Source organism: Scylla paramamosain, chromosome 3 (genome assembly GCF_035594125.1).
Source record: "Scylla paramamosain isolate STU-SP2022 chromosome 3, ASM3559412v1, whole genome shotgun sequence".
In the NCBI taxonomy this organism is placed as follows: Eukaryota; Metazoa; Arthropoda; class Malacostraca; order Decapoda; family Portunidae; genus Scylla; species Scylla paramamosain.
Window position 1 is genome coordinate 29,387,812 of NC_087153.1, and position 25,210 is coordinate 29,413,021.

Here is a 25,210-nt window from a genome sequence, read left to right on the forward strand (position 1 = left end):
ATTATGTTTTAATAGCTTGAGTATATAACATTTACAGAAAATAAGTGCAAATTGCTTTAAAATTCCTGCCAAAATCACATGCAGCTATTTTCACTATTACATAATTTCAGTAAAATATATCTTTCTAATGTCTTGCTCCCTCTAAAGAAATTATGCAGATTTTCAACAAACATCCAATTTCTAGATATAATATCCTTTCCAAAAGTTGGAAGTTATCTTATCTTACAAGCTTAAATAACAATGAAACTAAGATAATATTAAAATATAAAAGATAAAACATGAAAATGAGAAAGCTTCATTTAGAAAGGAATCTGGAAACTTTTTTATTTGATACTATGAGATATACTGAGACAGATTGATCATTACATATCTTACATGAGTGTAACACAGCTATGATTAAGCTGGGAAACACCAGGGCAGTTGGTTGTTGCTGTATATACACTCGCACATACACTCAGTCAGCAGTACATCATAAAAGCTTTGTATAACATTCCAAAAAATAAAAAATAAATAAATAAATAAAATAATAATAATAATAACAATAATAATAATAATCACCAAGCATGTGCTAAAATTATCTGAAAAACATTATGAAAACTGTGGCTGTCAAAGTAAGAAATTGCATTGTCCTGTCATTGAAGAATCACACCTCCCAAGCGTTCCAAGGCAGGGCGCGGCGGCAATAAGCACACAAGGGCGCCTCTACTTCGGGACCTGAGTGACCCAAGCACTCAATGCATATGTACAGCGAGTCCACTTTTTGCTTCCTTCATTTTACGGTTGTTTATGTCACTTTTCCCCATCAACATCATAAAAAAAATGCCTCCCAAGACTATATCCAGACTGTAAACTATGGATGCACTCAAGAGGGATTTCTAATGTGTAAATTTGGGGGTAAATTACATAAATGACCTGAAAATGATTAGTGTCCAGTGGAGACTTCCAGTAATGTATTTTACAAAGGAATCATAGAGAGGGGCAACTACCTTTGTCATTTGTCTCAGTGTGGTTTATGATTTAAGGGATGCCTCTGCATAAGCATTTTCATCTTCTTTAGTTTGTGATAATTTTGATCAGTTTGGGAGTCATATGTATGTTTCCCAACGTAACACTCAACGAGAACAAAGAGACAGACATGTAGAACAATGCGCAACAGATACATTTCTTTGCTTCACATGCCAGAGTGTACTAACAGCCACTTCCTGGGGCTGTACACCATTACACTTCATGATACCCAATATTGTTCGTATCAATGTTCTGGTTGATACCACACAGCAGCCAGTCCACATTTGTGCCACTTACACCGATAAACCCGCTTTATGTTTGTGAAGACCTGGGCCAGGAATCAAATAAGTTATCCTTGCTCACGTGATTCCATGTCAGGGGGAAGACCATAATAATTATACCAGCAGCTTCTGACACAAGCTGGCCACCTGACTCAGCCAGGATTAAGACTGTAGTGTGGAAACTCCAGGAACTGAAGCTAATGTGGAATTAGAAATGTCCTAAGAGTGGTGATTCTCTTTGATGGTAGATGTGACCAATCAATGAAGAGATACCACTTACTTTTAATAGCTACAAAATGAGTTAAATAGAGAATTGTATGAACAGTTAAATTAATGGAGCCAATCACAAATGATGCTATAAGATTATAATTCATAACAAAATTGTAACTAGATCTAAACAAGTAGTGAGGCATAAAGCCTTTTTTTGTTATGTTTTTTTTTCATAAATGGGATAAAGGTGAGTCTAGAAGCAAAGAGGAACTACCATGCCTCACTACTGCAAAAAGCACAGATGGAACAGATGTGCAGAAAGGGTAACAGGTCTCAGAACATCAGTATATGAGCAAGAAATAGGATTGGAACAAATAATCTCAACATCACAACAACTAGACTGTCTCTTATCCTATCTGATATTGAGCACACGTCTTACAGTAGTGTTGATGGTGACCTGTTGAGCACCATAATAATACATGCCTCCAGGTAGCATTTTTATGCATATGCAATGTCTTTCTCACAATGAGTGGCTTAGGAAGTATTTGTGATGAAGTTCACAAGCAATCAATTCTTTTATCACTGAAACATAACAATGTGAACTAACACTTTCTATCAAGTAATAAAATTCTTGTAGTCTCCTGCATTCTACAGGGGCTGCATATTTTCTTATAAATCATTTGCTAGATCTGTACTTTCATTAAAAAAATCTATTAAAAATGTGTTCATTAGAAAACCCAGTGTACTAACTTTTCTTTGTTTTAATAGTGTTACGGGTGTTTGCTAATAAGCTTGATGTTAACCTATGTTAGCACAATAAAATTACTGATTGCCCTTGCATGACCACAGACGGTAGCTGCACCACTCATGTTAGCACCTGTGAGAAGCTCTTGCAGCGGGGCGCAGCACAGCAGCTCCAGTGTTGCACGAGTCACTTCTCATAAAAATAGAGGTACGAGAACTCTCACTTATTTCCAACGATATTTTGTCACCAAAAACAATAGATATCAAAGTCATAACAACTTAGTCTCTACAAGTTTCCAAACTTTTCTGTTTATCAATTATATATATATATATATATATATATATATATATATATATATATATATATATATATATATATATATATATATATATATATATATATATATATATATATATCACATTACTGAAAATAACAACACAAGATCACCATAACAAGTACTTCACCAGTCAAGTAAGTTGAGGTGAGCATTATCTCTTTCTCTGTTATCTTCTGCATGTAATAGTATGTGAGCCAATCTATCTTGGATTCTTAAAATGGCCATCAAGATATCTTGGGAGTGTGTCCTGATTCAGTACATCAGGAGCCCATGGTGTGATGAGGCTGTTGGAGTGGGTGTTCGCGATTCCTCAGCACCACCGCCTGGGGGAATCAGCCCACAGGGAGGGTGGTGCTGGGCGTAGTCTCAGACAACTGTCTCGGTGCGAAGCGAGGTGCGGCTCAGGTGATGGGCCTGACGGGCACCCAGGACGGGAGACAGATTGCGATCACCCTGAAAGCCACAAGTTCTCATCAAGCACTCTTCAAACATGAGAGAACAAACATTTGACTGGGTCAGTGAATGTGACTGGTGATGTAATGCAGATGTTATTTGATAAAATTGTGCTAAGTAAAAACTATCTTTTTTATGATATGCAAGGGAAAAGGGGCAACATTATGGAATTAACAGTCTGTGATTAAAGGTGATGAGTATTGTCAAGAGTCTTAAAAGAATTAACACCAATATATTATACTGAATGTCATTTTACCAAATGCCTTTTCCCACAGGAATAATTACTACAATGAGTTTTACTTAGAGATATTTCCTTGTGTTTTGTAATAATGTTTCCTGTAAATTCATGTCTTGAATATTGTGAGGCACATACCAGAGTATGATGACATAAGCATTTAGCTTGGGTACATATTAATTTTGTGTATTTGAATTCACAGTTAATGATTATCAAATAACAAGAGCTAAATTTTAAATTAGTTTCATTATATAACCAAATCTCTTGCTAACACTTATTAGCAAAACATTAAATGGCTATGAAGAAAAGTACTAGAAGGGAACATAAAAAGTAGAGGAAACAAGCAAAATAATAATAGACAAATACGAGTATGCAACTGAAGCATTCATGGATACATAGTTTCCATCTGGAAAAGAAGGGATATGCACATTATTGTACAACTGCCAAAATAATATGGAGCTACCTGGAGAGTGGCATGAAAGCTGGGTAGAAGGCTGATATGAGGGGTCAAGCGCAGATACCCAAAGGCTTGTTGTGACAGATCAAGCAGAGCTTCAAAATAATAAAAGACAAAATAAAATAATGAATGGCACAAAAGAGAAAATAAGAAAAAGCTCTACCTACACACTGAATGTAATGAAGAACACATAATTTCACAAGGGTATTTATGTTAGCATTAAGACACAGTATCATAGCAACATGTAACTATAAGGCTGATGAGATGCATGAAGTAGATATGTTGCCCTCCACCCAACCACTGAAGAAAATGAGATGAAAGAAAATATTTGTGCATAAATAAGTTTACATTATGTATTTATATATGTATATTTATCCCCATGTACTAGGGGGATGTGCAGTCAGGTTGGAAGAATACTGCCACCACATTCCTTGCAAGTTGTAAAAAGATTGATAAAAGAAAAGCGAGGGGATTTGGAAATAAAAATTACCAAGGAAGCTGTCCCCCAGTCCGCTCACTCTATTGCTTTTACTTGCTTTTTACAACACACAAGCAATGCAAAGAAACTATTTATAATTACAGTAATTGAGCACAGGCTTGTAATGGGTAAAAATGTATAAGAATTTAATATAAATTTACTATATCTGATTATTTTGTTAAAAATACTACCTAATAGACCTTTACAGTTACACACTGTCATATGCTATATTACAGTCTCTCTAATAACTATTTTCTTTTCATTTGAAAGCTCCTTCTATTTGCAAGAAAAAAAATGAAAGCACCTTCTGTTACACAGAAAGCTTGTGCATTTGTAATTCAAATCTTTTTGTGCTATCTATGTAGGTCTTTCACTTTAAAACTTCTTGAGTAGTGCTCTTAGTAGAAATTGAATGTCACTTCCTTTAGTACTAAATTATCATATAAGAAACTTCTACAAAAAAAAGAAGAAAATATAATAGGAAAGAAGGCAGTAAATAAGAGCATGCAGACTACTCAAGTTACAAATCTCCAAGCAGCTACACTATTCACTACACATGGTATTGAAGAACAGAATGGTTTGTTAGTGAGATTATGGCTACTAAATGATCCGCTTCTTGAGACGGTTTATAGGACTTGAAAAAAATATATATTCTAGTGTTTGTGAATACTCGTGCAAAATTTAATTTAAATCTTTGTCTGTGATAATGTCATCATATGTCAGATCTACAGGTGAACACAAATGTTGTGAAAGGAATACATGTATGCAGGTATGACATATCACCACAATGATTTATTTCCAACATCTATTTATCAAGAGCAATGGCAATGTATACATGTAACTACGGCAGCTTGACAGTTTACCTTTGATACTTTAAATTATAGACGAATTCTTCCTTTTATCGTGGATAATTTCAAGACTTTTCTCAACTGACTGGAGGATGAAGCCCCTCCTCCCTACCATTCCTTTGGATGAGTCTCTGAACTACACAAAATGTAAGCAACTTATGTTTGGCCAATACTTAAGTCTGTATTGTGTTGCTTCATGTACTGAAATTTACAAAATACTTGATGATAAAATGAAAATACCCTGGATCCACAAAGAATAACTATTTAATCATATATACGTTCTGGACAAAAATAAACAAAAAAGCAGTGTACAGTTATGAAATGTTATATGTTCCCTGTCAACATCGCTGTAAATCTAACACTGACTTAAGTAACTTACTTAACTATTAAAGCCTGTGGCATATATACTTTTATATATTAAACACATATGTATGCTCATTTATCAATTTTAAATATGCAATTTGTGTGCTTTAATAGTATTTTTCAGCATATATTTTGAGAGAATTTTTAATATCTAATGGTACCTGTAATATATTTTGATGTTTTATTTTTTAAGCAAAACTTTTCTTATTTTCAGATCTCTTAAAATGTATTACAGCCATTGAATTCCTATGAAACCATCACTTTCTAGGCTCATTCACCTATCATTACATAAAATAAATTTATCTAGAAGCAAGAATATACTTGCTTGTTTTATAAATATCAACTAATTAATTACAGGGAAGGGGGAAGGTGATCTTGTTACAGGATATGGGGAAATGTGGCTGTTTTACTTGGGACAACTTTGATATTAGGCACGTGTAGATTACTGGTACACTAAAGGGGTTCATGTTACAGGGGAGCACAATTATGCTGCAGAAATTCATCGGTTCATCTCAGATCTTGCTATAAAGCTTTGGAAGAGTAACACTGCAGATTGACAGGAGAGTATGATGAGACCGAAAATTATATAAATACATACACTTTATACTGTGCTGGGTTATTGTAGTGTGGAGCTGAGTGTTTGTGTTGTAACTACTTCCAGCAAGCAAAATTGGGCACTATGAAAACAGATACTTTCTATAAGATAGGTTAGCCTGACAGTTAACTACAGTAAAATATTACATGTTAAATGTTACTATAAAGGATGATTAAATACAATACACTTAAAAATCTACTTGTAGAAAACTAAGAATTATCATTTAATATTAATAGTTTGTGCAGTATTAATAGTATATTTAATATCTTCCAACACTGCTTTTTCAAAGTTTCATTCATCAAATTTTGTAAAATGAACTTTATTAACATGAAAGAAAATAATAAATGTGAAAAATGACAAGCTTGCTCAAAACAAAATAGAAAAAGCCTGACCATAAGAACCAACCAGCCACACACAACACCTCTCCCTCTCCTTCTCTCTGATTAGGTCTTGTCTAAAATGACAGTGTGCATGTCTCCAACCCGGCCAACACAGCCAACACAATCTGGCACAAGTAAGTGATGAAACTAATCTTTCTATATCATGCAGTAAAGGACATAACTTGCTAGGGACAAACTTTTGTAGCATTTTCTTAATTTGGACACAATTTCCTTAGAGTTATGAGTAGAAAAAAAATCAGCCAAACCATACAAGAGATGTGCAGATTTCTTGACACCATGCTTTACCTTTCAGACAGCATCAAAAATCTCATATCTGTGTGTGTGTGTGTGTGTGTGTGTGTGTATAGTTGGGTTGGGTGGGAATGAGGTGTGTATGTGTAGATGTGTCCAGCCTCCACCTAGGGAGTACAGTAGCGGGGCTGAGCCTGTTGTGTGTTGGCCGGGATATGTTACTCCTGTACAGTTAGCTGCCCTGGCTAGTATTCCAGCGTGTACTCCATGCTCTTCTCAGTGTAGTAAAGAGGACAGCCTAAGCAAAGAGGGCAAACATGATATACGTCAATACCGCTGTGGCCTACACTGTCCACTGAGGCAAAGCGTGCGCCGCGCTCACACACGTGCACGTGGTGAGGCAACGCTCCCTCCTCCCGCCGCTTCACGTGCTTGCGGTGGCACCAGATGCAGACAACGATGAGCAGCACTGATGAGATGCCAAGCCCGACCCCAACCAGCATCAGCACGTTCACCACTGGGTCCTTTATGCCTGCTCAGGGGGAACAAGGATGTCACACAAATGGCAGTGCAAAACTGAATCAGTATTTGAAAGTATTTTTAATCCAATACCATAAATCTTTTGAAAGAATTTTAACATTACAACTTTAATCACCATATAATGATGTAAAATCAAGCAAAATTATCTGTTCAAAACACCATGATAAGCAGCAAAGATGTTGGAAAAAAAGTGTGATGGATATGGAGAAATGTGGATATACTCATATATGTACAGTCAATGACACTCACGATTAGAACTCCTGCCAACATGAGCAACACATTGCACAAACCAGCAACATGCTTCTTGGTCTGAAAAAAATCTGTTGGGAGAAAATAACTACATGGCAAATTAGGTTAGCCCCTCATATATTTTTGAAAGCATAGAGTAATGATTTCTGTGTTTGACATATTTACATAAGGGAAGGGTATCTTTTGTGACTGCTTCTTGCTTCAGCTAACAATGGCTCTGCTTGTTTTAAACGAAGTGTTCTACTGAGGTGATGTGTGATGCTTGGAAAATATACAGGCAACGATTAGGGTTTCACTAGAATGGTGAAACAAGTTGAAAAATATGCCACTTAACTATTGCCAATGAAAAGACTGGGAGTGTGTTGGTGAAGAAATGGAACAATGAGGGATATGAGGATGTGCCTCACCACAAACATGGTCTCCAAAATGTTTGACAACATCTTACATGGTATCACGAGACAGTTAAGGGTACATCCTCAGCTTACACCAAAACAACAAAAATAAATAAATAAATAAATAAAAAAATAAGGGGCACTCACAGTCTTTTCATTGCCAATAGTTAAGCAGAGTATTTTTCAATTTGTTTCACCATTCTAGTGAAACTCGAACACTCATACTATCTCATCGTGGCCTGTATATTTTCCAGGCATCACACATCATCTAAGTAGAACACTTTGTTTAAAACAAACACAGCCATTTTCTTAGCTGAAGCAGGGTGATCACAAAAGATATCTTTCCTTTATGTCAATACATCAAACACTGAATCTGTTATTCTATGCTTTCAAAAACATGTGAGGGGCTAACCTAAGTTGCCATGTAGTTATTTTGTCCCAGCAGATTTCCTCAGTCCAAGAAGGGGCAAGCTGCTAGTTTGTGCAATGCGACACTCATATCAGCAGAAGCTCTAATTGTGAGTGTCACTGTCTGTATATGTATGTGTAAAATAGCAGATATTTTTTCCTTTTTATGTAGGAGGGGCACTGGCCAAGAGCAAAAAAAAAAAAAAGGTCCACTGAGGCGCTGGTCCCCGTACAGAGTCAAAAGCATTAATAAAAAAAATACAGGATAAGTGTCTTGAAACCTCCCTCTTGAAAGAGTTCAAATCATAGGAAAGTGGAAATACAGAAGCAGGCAGGGAATTCCAGAGTTTACCAGAGAAAGGGATGAATAACTGAGAATACTGGTTAACTCTTGCATTAAAGAGATGGACAGAATATGGGTGAGAGAAAGAGAGTCTTGTGCAGCAAGGCTGCATGAAGAGGAGAGGTATGCAGTTAACAAGATTGGAAGAGCAGTTGGCATGACAATAGAGGCAGAAGATAGCAAGAGGTGCAACATTCCAGCAATGAGAAAGAGGCTGAAGATAGTCAGTCAGAGGAGAGGAGTTGATGAGATGAAAAGCTTTTTATTCCACCCTGTCTAAAAGAGCAGTATGAGTGGGACCCCCTCCACCTCTTACATATGAAGCATACTCCATACATGAACAGATAAGGTCCATGTATAGAGTTAACAGCTTGGGGCGGCAGTTGAGAAAAACTGGTGAAGACAAGTCAGAATGCCTAACATCATAAAAGCTATTTTAGCTAGAGATAAGATGTGAAGTTTCCAGTTTATATTATAAGTAAAGGGCAGATTGAGATGTTCAGTGTAGAAGAGGGGTACAATTGAGTGTCATTGAAGAAGAGGGGATAGTTATCTGGAAGGTTGTGTCAAGTTGATAGATGGAGGAATTGAGATTTTGAGGCATTAAACAATACTACATTTGCTCTGGCCCAGTCAGAAATTTTTGAAAGATCAGAAGTCAGGCATTTTGTGGCTTCCCTGCATGAACTGTTTACTTCCTGAAGGGTTGGATGTTGTTGAAAATGTGAAAAAGTGCAGGGTGGTATCATCAGCATAGGAGTGGATAGGACAAGAAGTTTGGTTTAGATCATGGATGAATAATTGATGAATAATAGGAAGAGAGTGGGTGACAGGACAAAACCCTGAGGAACACCACTTTTAATAGACCATCTACCACAGCAGTAATAGAATGGTCACAAAGGAAACTTGAGATGAAGTTACAGAGAGAAGGACAGGAGCTGTAGGAGGACAGTTTGGAAATCAAAGCTTTGTGCCAGACTCTCAAAAGTTTTTGATATCTCTAAGGCAACAGGAAAAGTTTCACCAAGATCTCTAAAAGAGGATTACCAAGACTAAGTAAGGAAAGCCAGAAGATCACTAGTAGAGTAGCTTTGATGGAACCCATACTGGCAATCGAATAGAAGATTATGAAGTGATAGGTGTTTAAGAACCTTCCTGTCAAGGATAGATTCAAAATTTTAGTTAAACAGGAAATTAAAGCAATAAGACAGTAGTTTGAGGGATTAGAACAATCACCCTTTTTAGAAACAGGCTGAATGTAGGCAAATTTCCAGCAAGAAGGAAAGGTAGATGTTGACAGACTGAGTTGAAAGTGTTTGAGTAGGCACGATACAAGCACAGAGGCACAATTTCAGAGAACAATAGGAGGGACCCCATCAGGTCCATAAGACCTCTAAGGATTTAGGCCAGTGAGAGCATGGAAAACATCACTGCGAAGAATTTTAATAGGTAGAAAGAAGTAGTCAGAGAGTGAATCATCCAAGGTAGACTTTTTAGCAAAGATTTCAGCAGAGAGTTCAGCTTTAGAGATAGATGTCATAGCAGTGGTGGCATCTGGTTGAAACAAGTGGTGCCAAATGGTTGAAATAAAGGAGGGAAAGAAGAAGAAGCAAAGTTATTGGAGATGTTTTTGGCCAGGTGTCAAAAGTCATGATGGGAGTTAGATCTCTAAAGATTTTGACACTTTCTATTTCTATTAATGAAGGAATTTTTGGCTAGTTGGAGAACAGACTTGGCATATTTCTGGGTAGAAATATAAAGTGCATGAGATTCTGGTGATGGAAGGCTCAAGTACTTTTTGTGGGCCACCTCTCTATCATATATAGCACAAAAACAGACTGTTAAACCAAGGTTTGGAAGGTCAAGGTCAAGAAAAAGAGTGAGGAATGTATGCCTACATGCCACACACTATCACCTCTGTTATGTGCTTGACACACAGAGATAGCAAAGTTAAAGTTCACCAGGGTAGAGAGGAAAGCCAAAGCTGATGGTGAACACCAAATTGTCTAAGAATGGAGATCTCCATAAAAGGGAAAAGAGTCAGAATGTGCTCCACTTTGGAAGTTAACTAGTTAAAGAATTTCTTATAGTCAGAGGAGTTAAGTGAGAGGTATGAGTATACAGCACAGATAAATTTAGTTTGAGAGTGACTCTGTAGTGTAGCCAGATGGTGAAAAACTCAGAAGATTCAAGAGTGTGGACATAAGAGCTGGTTAAGTCATTGTGCACATAGACGCAACATATAGCTTTGGATTGAAAATGAGGATAGAGAAAGTAGGAGGGAACAAAAAAGGGGCTACTGTAAATTGCCTCAGACACCTCTGTTTCATTGAGGAAGAGAAGATGAAATTTAGTAGAGGAGAGGTGGTGCTTTTGGAAATTAGATCTAAGACTGTGAATGTTACAAGAGTTAATGAAGAAAAAGTTGAGGGGGTGTCAAGACACTTAGGATTGATCCCAGAAGAGCAGTCTGACTTGGGGACATTAGTGGTCCTCTCCCCAGATGGTGAGGCTAGTGTAGGAGTTGCCATGATAGTTTTGAATTATGAGTGAAGGATGTGTATGTAACTTTGTATGAAGGAAGAGAGTTGTCTTTAGAGGACAGGCTGTGACTTCCCCCTTGTGTTGCGAGACAAAGGGAAATGTTCTGTGAGGACATAGCTGGGTTTAATGATAAGTTCACAGCACCCCCTGATCCAGTGCTTTAGACCTCACTGGGAGTAATTATCATTTTGGCAGGTGTCTACTGCCTCCTCAACTCTGTTTTACTACTGTTTATATGTATGCACATACACATGTATTCAATATTTTCTTTTCCAGTGATGTACATGATTTCTCAAGCCATAAGCCAAAGAGTGTTTACTTGACTTTTTTTTCTTGGATAGTCCTCCAATCCTTTTGGCCTTTTTCCTTTAGGGATTGGCATCTCAGTGGACCTTATTTTGTCTAGGCTAAGGCCAGTGCTCTTCTTACATAAAAAAAAAAGTCATCCGTCAACATATCTATGTAATCATGATTTACAAGTTTTTGATTGAGAAATTTATGATTACAAGTGGAATATGTATCAGGAGAAGGTTCTTTTCTAAGGAAAGTGGCTTTTGATTGAGTGTTTCTTAAATCATACACTATTTGCTACTCACAGTTGTCCTCATCAGAGACGTCTCCCACTCCACAGTTTAGTACACCATTACACCGCAGATTTTTGGATATGCAGAAGTTATTTTTTGAGCAGAGGAACTGTTCACACTTGGGACCTAGTGAAAACAAAATATGGTGGCTTAAGATTTTTGTATACTTTCTTAAATTATAAGTTATATGTTATCATAAATATAGCATGTCTATTAGTTCTATAGTTACTACTATTACTGCTACTACTACTACTACATACAACTAGCTAGTATACTGCAACTACTTCTACAGAATAATGATACCTTATCGTGATATTAAAGGTCAACTTACACCTTTAGTTTCATCTTTAGTTTATCATGTAAATGTAAACTGTTTTGAAACACTGAGAAGCTGATCAAAAAGGTAGTGGTTGGGGACTAATTCCATGGTAGAGCAGTAGGTCTGCATTATTTTTCCAACATGATCATATTGATCACCACAGCCATGAATTTTGATTGGCCTTGATAATTCCACCACTAAATTTCTTCTCCAAATTGTTACCAGAGGGAACGAGACACCCAAGTTAAATATGATAGACATTAACTTACTGTCCTGAATTTCTGTCCATATTCCTTCAAATCCCTTTGCTCCCACAGCCCTGTCAGCTGTGAGAAAGGCTACCCTCACAAGGGATGACTTGGAGATAATTAGAGAAGCATCATCAGTCAATCCTTCCCCACACAACTCAATTGGCACTTTATCGAGGTCTGGCCAAACTCGTACCACGGCAGCAGGACAGCCTCTCTCTGGAATGATTGCAAAGTAAGAATATAATGCAGTGTACATGTATGCATGGCAAACATATTATAAGCAAAGAAATAAGAAGTAAAACATGAGCAAATAATAATATGGAAAAATATATATTTATCCATGTATACCTAGTTTCTCTTGATAAAGATTTATTATCTAAAACTATAAAAAAAAAAGGGGGTTGTATGATCTGGGAAATTTTTAAGAAGTGAATCAGTTCACAAACTTGGCTTTGCTTTCAGACTCCCTCCCCACCAAAAAAAAAAAAAAAAAAAAGTTCAAGTAGTATACTGTAATCCAGTTTCTGGTTATAAAAAAGATGATTATTACATTAGTGCATGAACTAAGACTCACCAGCTGGATTTCCCTCAACAGAAAATGACTGAAGCCAGAGTAATACTTTGTGATATGGCCGAACATGGATGAACCAAGTACAAGAAAATGCTCCCCCTTGACGGTCAGGGTCTGGGCCATCATACTTGTTGGGCCAGTGAGGGGAGCGGATGATGCCATACTCTTCATTGGTGATGTTGCCACCACAGTCTGCAATAATGTTGGAAAGGGTGCGCTTAAAGAAAGAACAATCTTCATTAAAAATTGTTATTGATACATATTAAGACAAAGAAACCAATGTCTCTACAAAAATTATCATGTATATCTCTGATTCATCAGTTTGCCATAATCAAAACATAAACATGTATATTGTATTGATTTGAGGAAATATAGATTTGTTATTTAGCTGCTGCAGACAGACTGAAAAGTGTATTGTATGTTGTGACTTCTACATGTATGCACATAGTGATGCCAAAAAGATCTCCATCTAGCAGTTCTCCACTTTCTTATAAGTTAGATCTAAGAGTCAACTGATAATAATTGCCACTCAGGGTTAGTGGGAAGATGTAAGGTTAGCTAGCACTTCCCAACCCCAGCTCTCTGATATCTTCCTTCTTGCTACACTGCTGGCTTTTCTACTGAATTGCAAAATGAATCCTACTAAGGTGAATGTGAGGGAATACAAATTGGTTATGGCTTTCAAATGGGAAGATCAGGAAGACTGGAGATAGCTTTTCATTGTGTGATGAAAGATTTTGCTGCACTTAACACAGGTACTAAGCCCAAAAGAAAGAAGGATTCAGGAAGGAAGAGGAGGAGGAGAAAAATTAAGACTAAGAACAGTAACTAATTTTTATCTTGGCATCACGGCAACTAAATCTGTTCAAACAACCCATGTACCTCGAAACAGCATATCCTTCTTCTTGAATTGATATATTGCTTGGAAGCCACTGTGTACATGCTTGCTGTCTGTTCTGAGGACCACCCGCAGACCTACAGCCTCCATCTCACTCTCAATGGGACCTGGTGCTGCCTGACCACAGTACCGCCCATTGAGCCTCTGCCGCTCCTCCATGGATCCCTCTGGTCGGTATACATTGTAAATCTCCACCCAGTCTTCTTGACAGTGGTTTCTGAAAATAGATTTTAGAAGCCATTTTATAATTAAAGTCATTTTTGGATTCAGGGTCATATTTCTTAAACCTTAAAACAATTAGACAAATTTTATCAGGTTAGAATGATTTTTGTTGACTCTGTCAGTACAGAATATGAAACACTTTTAGTTCATAGGTGTTTTACATTAAAATTTAATTAAAGATCTGTATACAAAAACAAGGAATGAGAAAAGAAAACAGTTTCATGGTTACGAAACAAACTTACCCATAAGTCAAATTATTCTTCTCACTACGCAGCTCAAATGTATAAAATGCCAGCCGAACCTGCTCATCAGGGTTGGCCTGGAAGGTATACTCGCAGGTGGTGCTGGACGGGTAGTTAGCCGGGTGCCGAGGGGAATTGAAGGTCCCTTCTTTGCGGCTGGAGCTGTAGTATGTGAAGATGCACTTACCATCTGGGGATGGTGTGCCAGGGATCTTGTATTCTGCCAAGAAAATAAATATTGTCACATTTTTATATTGAATGAAAATCCTGAATATTAAATGACCAAAAATAAAATTTCTTCATATCACCTATTTCTGTTGCTAATTGCAAGATAAATCTTAGAGAAGAATGTAGGACTGTATCAGATCATGACAACAGTAAGATAGTAAATTCTATAACATCATGAAAAGTAAGTAATTAAACTTAACAGCTCCTTTGAATGCAGACATGGAGATATTAACTATCAACTACAGTATATGCACAAAGTAGAAATAAGTAAGTATCATCATAAAAAAAATTCTAAGCAATTCCTCTGACTTTCCCTTCACTCTTGTATTTATGATGCTTTTCATATTAGATTACGCTGACATGGAGTAGGTTTGATTTCAGGGGAACCTTTTCCTTGAAGGGCCCTGGTTAAAGCATTCAAAGTTCTCCACTGCAAAGCAAGCTGAATCATGTAATGCAGTTCCCAATGTATGGATATACGTCATGAAAAATTGTACTACCTATGATAAGATCTCTTTACTTTTTATCTAATCACTCTTTCATAAACTTACCACATCCAAATCATGCAGTTACCTCTCCTCACCTTGATATTAATACATTGTGTCTCCTATCTGACCTCTCAATTTACTATTTGTGTACAGGATGGCAAATTATGGCTCCCAATTTTCTATTTCTTGTTGGCATCAGTTGTTGTATTATAACAATAATGCTGTTATAATTTCATCCCTAAAAGAAACTGTAATACAGTATTAGATGAATATTTAAGTAACAAAGATGCCGAACCCAAACCTATATAATTACAGGAATAGCAGATGCTGAATACACATACACACAGAGTTGTGATATTAGATTTTTTTTAATTACCTGTTTCAAATTTGTAATGTGCTTTGAATCTTCCACCCTGGTATTTTCCTGAACTGAAAACCATGACAAGCCTGGGCCCTGAAGATACCACTGTTTGAGGCAGAGTCTTCCCACACACTTCATGGTCAGGATTGTCATATGCATTTTCTGTCTCCTGGCCCTTCAGGTATATCCTCAGGTAGCCATCTGAACAGCTGTATGGGAAGGGATGCATTTAATGAATGAAGTAATGAGCTCCTTCATCAGGTAAATATGAATGCACTATTACCATCCATGTGGAATTATTAAAAAGTACCAAGTTCAGTGAATGCACATACAGTATACATACAGCAGAGTATTAAAGAAAAAAATACAACACTGTAAAGTGTGTTCATTAAAATTGCAGCTATACATAATACACATGAAACAGGTTTAGCATAATTGTAGACTACTATGAAGCACCTTGACCAGTCACAACTGTCTCTATATTGCTTCAAGAGCATTACAGTTATTGTACATTGTCCATATTTCAAAACCTTGTCCATATTTCAAAACTAGGAGTGCTCCTGTTATCATGCAGGGATGATTAGGAATGAGTCTACATTGATAATACAATTTAGAAAATTATGACTATAGTATACAGGAAAGATAATGAAATACTTATTAATCATTTCTTTGCTAAGTGAATAATACCGAACTGACTTTTAAAATCTTTACATTTTTAGTTATATGTTGATACAAAATTTCATCCGTGAGGTAATTGCAGTAATGGAACAGATGGGCCTTCTACATCTTTCCTTCTTGAACCTTCTCCGGCACAGTATTTCCTGTATCCATACTCTTCTATTTGACTCCAAAGGTTACTTTTGCATCACATGTATTCATCAGATTATAAAACAACATAAAAGCCAGTTCATTCTATTTAAGCTTCCACCAAATCAAAACATTCTGCTGTGCTTATTCAGGCTCCACCTATGTAAGTTACTTTCTCTGACATGGCTGCAACTTTTAACTTAGAATACACTTAAATCATTGATTTATCAGATTCCTACACTCAATAGACTATAGCAAAAAAAAAAAAAAAAAAAAAAAAAAAAATCATGATGGTTGTTAGTTTTACATGATTGTAACATTTTAAACATGACATTAATGAATTAATGTAAGTGTTAAGAGGTTATTTGCAGATTTAAAATAAAATACATATATATTTGATAAATGAAAGAGAAAGAATAAAACGAGTGGCATGTGCACAGTGAAGTTAAATGCATTCAATATTCAATACATAATAACATTAATTTCTATTCAAAACTAGTACTATGGGGAAACAATATAGTGGAACAGTCAGAAATACTCACTTTTTATCTCCTTTTGGCTCGGCTGGTATGTCAAAATTCTCGAAAAACTGAAGTCTTACTCTTTCCAAATTTTGGGCATCTTGGAGCCCATAGATGAAGTACCTACAGACGATATTAGGAGGGTAGGGGAAGGGATAGTTAGGGCTGTACACTGTGCCATTTGATTCCTTTTTACTAAGGATGCGCTGGTCACATTCTGTTCCCCGGATGTGTTCAGAGTCAGAGGCATTGATGAAAGCTGGGTAAAGAAGAAAAAGAAAAAAAAAATAAGAGCTAATGTTGTTAATGATGGATGATGATGATGATGATAAAGCGATATTTATAATGTTTACAATAACCATAAAGATGTTCTATATCTTAGCCAAAAACCAGTTGGTGAAGTAGTTTCCCTTGATGGTCATCCCTGCACCTCGTTTCCTTCCCATACATGACAAGAATCATAGGTCGGTCCTACTTCCTTCCTCTTTCCCGAGGCATGTGATTAGTTACTGTTTGGAAGGTAAGCCCCAATCATCACAGTCCCTTATCTACACACCTTTGGATAGTTTTTTTTTTTTTTTTTTTTTTCACGTGTTTGTCTCTACTATTATCGCCTGACCGCAATGCTAACGCTGGTCATCCCTCGCCCTGATTTTCATTTTCTCTCATCTTCCATCAACTGGAAGAGTGAATTTTCAAGTGTTTGAGCCTCCTTCACTTTTTCTTTTTTTTCCCTGTCGCCTGGCCACAGGATCTGACGCTGGCCACATCTTGTTCAGCGTAACGACATATTCCGTTCTCCCTGTCCTCATGTGTCCTCTCCTTGTTTGTAAACAAATCCGAGCCGATCGACTATTGTAAACAAAGAGAGGACATTTATTTATAAACCATTTTGCGATTAAAGAGAGAACACATGTTTGTAAACACAATAAGGATAATATATAACACAAATTTGTATTATGGTAGAGGGCGTATTCCTCTGAAGACAACAGCAGGTGATAGTTTTCCTTCCCTCTTTAGGAAGACAACAGCATGTGGTAGTTTTCTTACGGCCTTGTCCAACAGCAGTGTTGGCTTGCCTTTCTTTTTCATGAAACACAAACGAGGAGCACATAAGCCGCTCAGGATAAGAGAGACGAAATGACGCCTACCAGGAGACGAGTCCAAGTTTAAACCAGCTGTGACGCCAGACAGTGATAATCAGCCGAGTTGTCAGCTGCTGTTTGTCAACTATGTCCCTTTGACGTTACGAACGCTTCTTTGTTTACAGATATGGGAAGAACGCTTCAGGACGTAGGATGGATTTCTCGTTACACAGTTCGCAGCACCTAACGGAATTTGTTGACAAACACAGCTGATTATCACTGTCTGCCTGGCGACCCCTCAGATTCGCCACCTTGCAGCCGTTACTTCGCATGTCGCAACCTCTCTTGCCCTGCTATGGTGATGTTCTTGTCTGCGCTTTTTATGAGAAAGAAGGCCAAGCCACTACTCTTGTCTTCCTGAGGAAAAAAGAAAAGTTACCATCTTGTTTTTGTCTTCCTGAGGAGGGAAGACGAACTACTACCCTGCTGTTGTCTTCTTGAGGAATACACCATCTACCATAACACGAATCCGTGCTATTATAACATCCCTGTGTTATGTCCTCCCTTTACTTAGAAACAAAATCGCTTACAACATCATGTCCTCTTTTTGTTTACAAAGTCGATCGGGTCGGATTATTTTTACAAAGGGGAAGAGTACTTCGGATGGGGAGGACGGAATGTGTCACTACAAAAGATAAGTCTCACGTCCGCACATCGTCATCTAGGCTAAGCAGGGTTTGTTTTCCAGCCTGTTGTTTCTTCATCACCTCAAATAGCTGGCCATCTTTTTCCGCCAGCTGTAGTTCCTAATGGCTACACTGAAGTGGATATGTATGTGTATGGATATGTATGTGGCCCCTGGTCTGTCTCTAGACTATGGAGGTGCTAAGTGTATATAATGTGGTCATCGCTTGGAGTATGCCATTATGAAGAACAAACAATTCCTAACATTTAATGAACATGTGTTCTTCACTTTGAAGACGCTATAATAGAGTATTGAAATTACTCAATGAGTGAATGGTGATTGCTTTTAAGGCATCATAACAACCTCAACATATTTTATAAAATAAAATCATTCAAGAAAAGAACAGCGCATGAAAACTAAAATTGCCCACCTACTAACACGAAAATGCCACAAATTCGTAATTTACACTCACCTAAATTAACGTAACTTTCAGAAAAGTTGAATATCCCCTGGAAGCCTCTGTTCTGGGTGTCAGCAATTCGATCGAGTGTGTTGAAGGTGAGCAGGAGGGAGCTGGATGTGCTGAAGATGACCAAATTTCGCTGCTGACCACAATATGTGCCAATAAGCGAAGACACTTGGCTCGACCCATCATAGATCTTTACTTGATCAAATGGACAGCTGGAAAAAAGAGAAACAAGGTATTCTGTTAAGAATACTCTCTATCTGCAATACCTTCTTAAGTCTGTCTTTCATTAGCCAACGTCAGTCTCACATAATTTTTCTGGTTTTAATTTTTGTTTTTACTCCGCAAATTCCACTAATTTTCAGGAGATAAGAGTTTTGCATTACGTTGTCCAAACAAATAATGTGTATTTATGATAAAAGTTAAATAATCGTCAATAAATTAATACAAAGAAGCAAACATTCAAATCAGGAATCATGGACAAGAAATGTTGCAGATTTCTGGAAACAAAATCCAGCCTTTAACAAAAATAAATAAATAACATCAACAAATAAATACATAACAGAATTAATGGATGAATAAATAAATAATTAAATAAATATACAAACCCATAAAGTTTGGGTCTCTGTCGCTTTTGGGAATTTTTATACTTTGTAATTTAACTTCTAAACATATTTATAGTAGTATGCTTTTCAGCATCGTTTTATAAAAGACAATGTGACACTCGGATAAATTTTTGGAGAGAGAGAGAGAGAGAGAGAGAGAGAGAGAGAGAGAGAGAGAGAGAGAGAGAGAGAGAGAGAGAGAGAGAGAGAGAGAGAGAGAGAGAGAGAGGGTATAAACTGGATATATACAACGATCCCTCACTACAGTGGCTTCCATGCATGCTTTAATAATTTTTTGAGCCTTCAGCAGCGTATGGAACACAAGACCACGAAAGAAACTATACTTCACTTCCCCGAGTGCTGCGCCAAGTAACGTAAGGAAGCAGGTAGCGAACATGAAACAGATTATTCTGCTTCCCGTATTATCTCCCTTCATTCCTTCCCTCGTCACCACCTCTTCCCTCTCACCCTCTCCTCTCACCTTCCCTCCACATTCCCATCTGAAGCCTCGTGGTTTGTGTGCTTAGTGCAAACAGAACGAATATTACAGTGGCCTAGAGCTTCTCTTGAGGGGAAGAGTAAGCCACCCTTGGAGGGTAAGATGAGTCAAACATATAAGGGGAAGTGAGCCATCCTTAGAGAGGAGGGGAAAGGGAAGACAAGCGTGCACTGATATCTGGAGGAGTCGCCCCTGATTCTCTGGTGAGGTGGTGGGAGGATTGTTCTCGCAGAAATGGGTGAAACATTTCTGGTGATTGATGTCATCCAGAGAGGTCATCCTTGAAGTGGGTTATTAAGGTGAGAAAACGAAAAAAAGGCAACATCATTTGTCCGTTTTTCAATCCCTGTCGCGGTGTGTGTGTGTGTGTGTGCGAATACAGATTATCACCATTTATAGCTCAATGAAGTCGTGCTTCCCGCGTCCTCCTCACATTCTCCTCATCCATTCCCTCCTAAACTTGTCCCATACACGAACTTTCCCAATCTCCCCATGCCTTCCTCCACCTCGCCTGAAAAGGCGCACCTCCCCGCCACGCCCCGCCGTTCCTCCGTTAGGGTTAGGCAATGGAAATCCTTAGGTAATGTAAAGATGAGGAATGCTGCCACTACAAATACAAAATATATCGGCTTCATCAAGCTACCAAACAACAGTTCTTATTTCACGGGTGGATAAAACAAAAGTTTCAAAACATTCCTGAAACTCCAAGGAATTCATAATGGGTTTTCTTTAAGTGTCCTTACATACTAATCTGAGTACTATATTGGGAGTTAATTAAGAAGAAAATGAATAAAAAAGTTAATCAGTGGCGGCAACTTCTTTTAGCCTTCTGCAGGATCAAATTTTCTCTTTACTTATCTATTTTTGTTGAGGCAATGGCAGTCTATTTCAAATTGTTGTCTGTCTTTTTTCATTTTTGAGTTGCAATGAAGCTTTTTATTTATTATTAATATATTTTTAGCTTCAGGATTTTTTTTTTCTGTATTATTCAGCTATTATGTTTATATGCGTATTTGTTTAAATTAAATCCTTGCGTTGTACAGCGCCATATGATCTCGCTGTTGCATCGATTAAAACATCGAATCCATTAATACTTCCCTCAGCATCATCGTTCACACGTGTACATTAACAACACAAGGGAGGGAAGAAAACCAAGGAAATGATTACTTCCCGTATTCTTAAATGCTAGTCTTTCATTAAGACTATTTTCAAAGGCCACGGAGATGATTAATCGGATTCTTACGATGTGTTTTTTTTTTCTTCTAATTAATGGCAGAGAATCCTTGTTAAACTATCACTAGAAATATGAACACAGTCTTGAGAGCCCCAAGGATTTCTAGGGCGTACAGCCTGTTGAGATTAATCGAGATTATGTATCGAGACATTTGAGAATGTGGAACGACAGAAGCTCTATACGGTAAGGGCCGCTAGAAAGTAGCTTGACTCCAATACAGCAGTTGTACTTGCTACTCTTCATTTAAATAATTAAAATGAAACCCAGTGTCCAGGAGGAGGAAGAGGAAGAGGAGGCGACCGCATGAACAAGAACAAGGCGAACAAGAATACGAGCACAAGAAGAAAACACCACCACTATACCACCACCACCACTACCACCACCACCATTACCACTACCACCAACAACAACAACAATAACAAAACTAAAAACTATTCCCCCCAAAAAAAGAAGTGACCTACATTCAACTTTTCACACGTAATTATTAAAAAAAAAATCCTCTGGCTGGTTGACTGAGTGGCTGGCGGCGTCCACTTATTGAAACCACCAATGAATTATGTAAAGGGAGAAATTCACTCGTCTATTTAACAAGATGGTCGCTCGCTCGTATGAACGCGAGAGGCATAGAGAGAGGATAAAAGGGAGGTGGTGTATGAGGCTGCCGGACGGGCCTAAGCTCCCGACCCCTGTCCTCCCCCCCTCACTCTCCCGACGCTATTGGATTTTTCCCTTGATAACAATGTTGCGCCGAGGTCGAGGAATGAGCCGCTGAGGGAAGAGAGAGAGAGAGAGAGAGAGAGAGAGAGAGAGAGAGAGAGAGAGAGAGAGAGAGAGAGAGAGAGAGAGAGAGAGAGAGAGAGAGAGAGAGAGAGAGCACACAAATTTTTATCAGAGAGGAAAGAAAAGAAAAAAAAGTGGAACAAAGTAAGATATAAGTAAAGAAACGAAGAGGAGGAGGAGGAAAGATAGATTGAAACGGACATAAGAGAAATGAGGCTGAAAAGATAAAACACCGAGGAAGAATACTAGTAAAATAATAAAAACCCGAGGTAAAATACTAATAAAATAATAAAAACTCGATTCATTACAAGAAAAAGAAACCTAAAAAAAGAAAGAAAAAGAAACGACATGTACTTATCTGGCATAAATAATCACTAAACACAGGAAGAATAGAGAGAGAGAGAGAGAGAGAGAGAAAAAAAAAAAAACCACAGTAGCACGACCAACAACACCACCAATGCCACCACCACCACCACCATCACCACCACCACCATCAGCAGCACGCAGCATTCCGTCATCGACTTACTGAGGGCCGCCGTAGAAGAGGTCGAAGTCGCGGAACTCCAGTCTGATGCGCTGTCCCTTCTTGCCGATGAACTTGTAGTAGCAAGTGATGTTCTTCGGGTAGGCACCGGGGTACGTGAGCGTCATGAACTGGCCATTCCTCTGCATCTCTGAGTGAATCACGTAGCCGCAGAGAGTGCCCAGCTGCAGGTCTCCCGATATGTACCTGGCTGCAAGGAGGAGAGTGGATGATGTACAGTAGCTTTGAAAACTATCTTTAACCCTTTTAACTGCGAAAGACTCTTGTAATTCTATTTTACTGATAGCAAAATGACCACAAGCATTTAAAAAAAAAAAAAAGAGGAAAAAGCGTTACTGAATACCGTGTAACACATTTTCCTTTAAGTGTTACCTTTCAAAATCATAATCTAATTTTGCACAAGGCCACTGCGATATCAAGTAAGGAAGCCACAGCAATCAAAGGGTTAAACTGTGGTGCGAAGGGTGGCATAATGAATAATATGAAGCCTCCTGTCTGATCACATGTGACTAAGTAGCAATGCAGTATTACATACGATAATATAGTATAAAATTTTCCAGGTCATGCATATGGCAAACAACCCTAGTATGCAGGGCTACCAATTGTTGCCTCCATATTCACCAAAATTGTCAAATAATATCGTCCATTGTGTCAGAATGTAGACCCCCCCCCTTTTTTTTTTTAAGATAGTTTTGGGAGTTACTGTATACACACTCAAGAAAAAGTATCGTTACACATTCAGCACGATACAAACTGATACTAAGGTCGGATCCATTGATAGCAGGCTACTCATGTTGGTGTTCCTGCGTGTGTTTAGTACAGCTGCACCTGCATGAGTCAAGTGAGCGGCACTCGTAAATGAAGCAATATATAGTTGGCTAGATACATAAACAGATAGATATTAGATATATTCGCTATTCCCATGCATGTTTCTACCGGATCCTATTTGGCACGCAGCACACCGACATGCTTAACAATCCTGCCGAGACTACCTGGGTGTTCAGTGTGAGATTTGTCAGACCTCACTGTTACGATACTGTTTTGAGTATGTACACGTAGGTGGAGGGTGGAGGAGGGCAGGAAAGCATTTGGAACAGGGCTGGCACGGGGCCATGTCAATAGGGAGCTTTAAAGGAGTCATGTAATCTTGTGGCAAAGATTGATAGATGGATATACAGTAGATAGGTGCTTTATACGGGAACTGCCACATGTAGGCCTACTGGCTTCTTGCTGCTTTCCACATTTTTTATGCTCTTATGTTCTTGAAAAAGGCGAAAAGGGGTGAAAAAGATGAAGTGTGAAGGGAAGGACATGGACGAATGATAGAGGAAGGAAAGGAAGTGAGGAAGATATGCATGAATTGGATAGAAACAGAATGAATGGAGGAGAAATAAGAAAGAAGAGAGGAGGAATAAATGAATGATGGAAAGTGAGAAACGGACGGAGAAGCTACGAAAAGCGAAGAGAGATGGAGAAAGGAGGAGCATATTTCAAAGAGAAGGAAGATAAAAAAGATTTGGAAGTAGAATGAAGCAAGAATGAAGGAGAGAATGAAAAAGGAAAGACGAGGAGCAAAAAGAAAGAAGATGCAGTGGAGGGACAAGGAGTTAGAAAAGTGAAGAAAAGAAAAAAAGAAGACAGGTAAAAGTGGATGTAAAAGAAAGAGAGAGACAGAAAGTGAAGGAAACAGATGGGTGGAAGGATAGAGATTAAAGGGAGAGGAAGGGAAGAAAGGAGGGCATGGGAGACAGTGAGTTACGTTGTTAATTAAGGTGGTTAAGAAAAACTGAACAAAAAGAATATGTAATCCCTCGAAGACTTTCTTTACATTTACGCTGTTCTGGTTCCTTTCCGAGGCTAGAATGTCTGTTCCCTCTCTCTCTCTCTCTCTCTCTCTCTCTCTCTCTCTCTCTCTCTCTCTCTCTCTCTCTCTCTCTCTCTCTCCTCCTACTACTACTACTACTACTACTACTACTACTACTACTATTACTGCTACTATTACTACTACTAACACTAGATATAAGCAATGAATAATCCAAATACAGAAGTACTCTGAGTGGCTAAAATAGAAATATTAATGTTTGTTAATTATTACGTAAATGACACGAGTCCACCTTCAAACACACATACACACACACACACACACACACACACACACACACACACACACATACACACACACACACACACACACACACACATACACACACACATACACACACACACACACACACACACACACACACACACACACACACACGTACTGTACCACGTCTATTATTTAACTTTTATTTATCCATTCATTTTTTATCTCCGGACTTTCTCATATTACTGTTTCTCTTCTGAATCACTCTTTTTTATTATTTTTTTCTCTTTCCATTTTCGCTTTATCATCATTATATCTTTCTGTTATTTATTTTTTTACTTACTCGTTTATTTATTTTTTTGGGGAAACAGGCATACTGCCTATTTCCCCTACCTTAACGGGTCTCTCTGTCTGTCTGTCTGTGTGTCCCGTCTTTGTACGTACCTTAACAGGGTCCTTTTTTCCACATCCTGTATTGTCTTTGAACTAACAACATAGACCTTTCCTTTTCATGTGCTCGTCTAACTTTTTTTTCTTTTCTTTTCATTGATTCCCTACCTTTCAGTATTTCCTTTCACTGTATGATTTTCTGAAGGTGCACTAGAGTAATTCAACACCC

At 37.9% G+C, this 25,210-nt stretch overlaps 1 protein-coding gene across 12 annotated transcripts in view; it reads right to left on the minus strand.

Annotated features, from left to right (window-relative positions):
* Nucleotides 1–298: 298 nt before the first annotated feature.
* The window catches only part of LOC135093364 (cubilin-like), a 204,816-nt gene continuing 179,904 nt past the window's right edge, over nt 299–25,210 (minus strand). For 9 of the 12 annotated variants that reach the window (XM_063992666.1, XM_063992642.1, XM_063992676.1 and 6 more), the window contains 12 exons: nt 22,488–22,695; nt 18,850–19,058; nt 16,629–16,866; nt 15,295–15,488; nt 14,203–14,422; nt 13,723–13,955; nt 12,844–13,032; nt 12,288–12,485; nt 11,712–11,825; nt 6,974–7,171; nt 3,730–3,818; nt 299–3,031 (listed from right to left, as the gene is read on the minus strand). In XM_063992666.1, coding sequence (XP_063848736.1) covers nt 2,945–3,031; nt 3,730–3,818; nt 6,974–7,171; nt 11,712–11,825; nt 12,288–12,485; nt 12,844–13,032; nt 13,723–13,955; nt 14,203–14,422; nt 15,295–15,488; nt 16,629–16,866; nt 18,850–19,058; nt 22,488–22,695 — 2,177 coding nt within the window. In that variant the 3' untranslated portion in view covers nt 299–2,944. The remainder of the gene's footprint in view (nt 3,032–3,729; nt 3,819–6,973; nt 7,172–11,711; nt 11,826–12,287; nt 12,486–12,843; nt 13,033–13,722; nt 13,956–14,202; nt 14,423–15,294; nt 15,489–16,628; nt 16,867–18,849; nt 19,059–22,487; nt 22,696–25,210) is intronic. The other 3 variants (XM_063992683.1, XM_063992640.1, XM_063992692.1) reach the window with 3 other exon arrangements.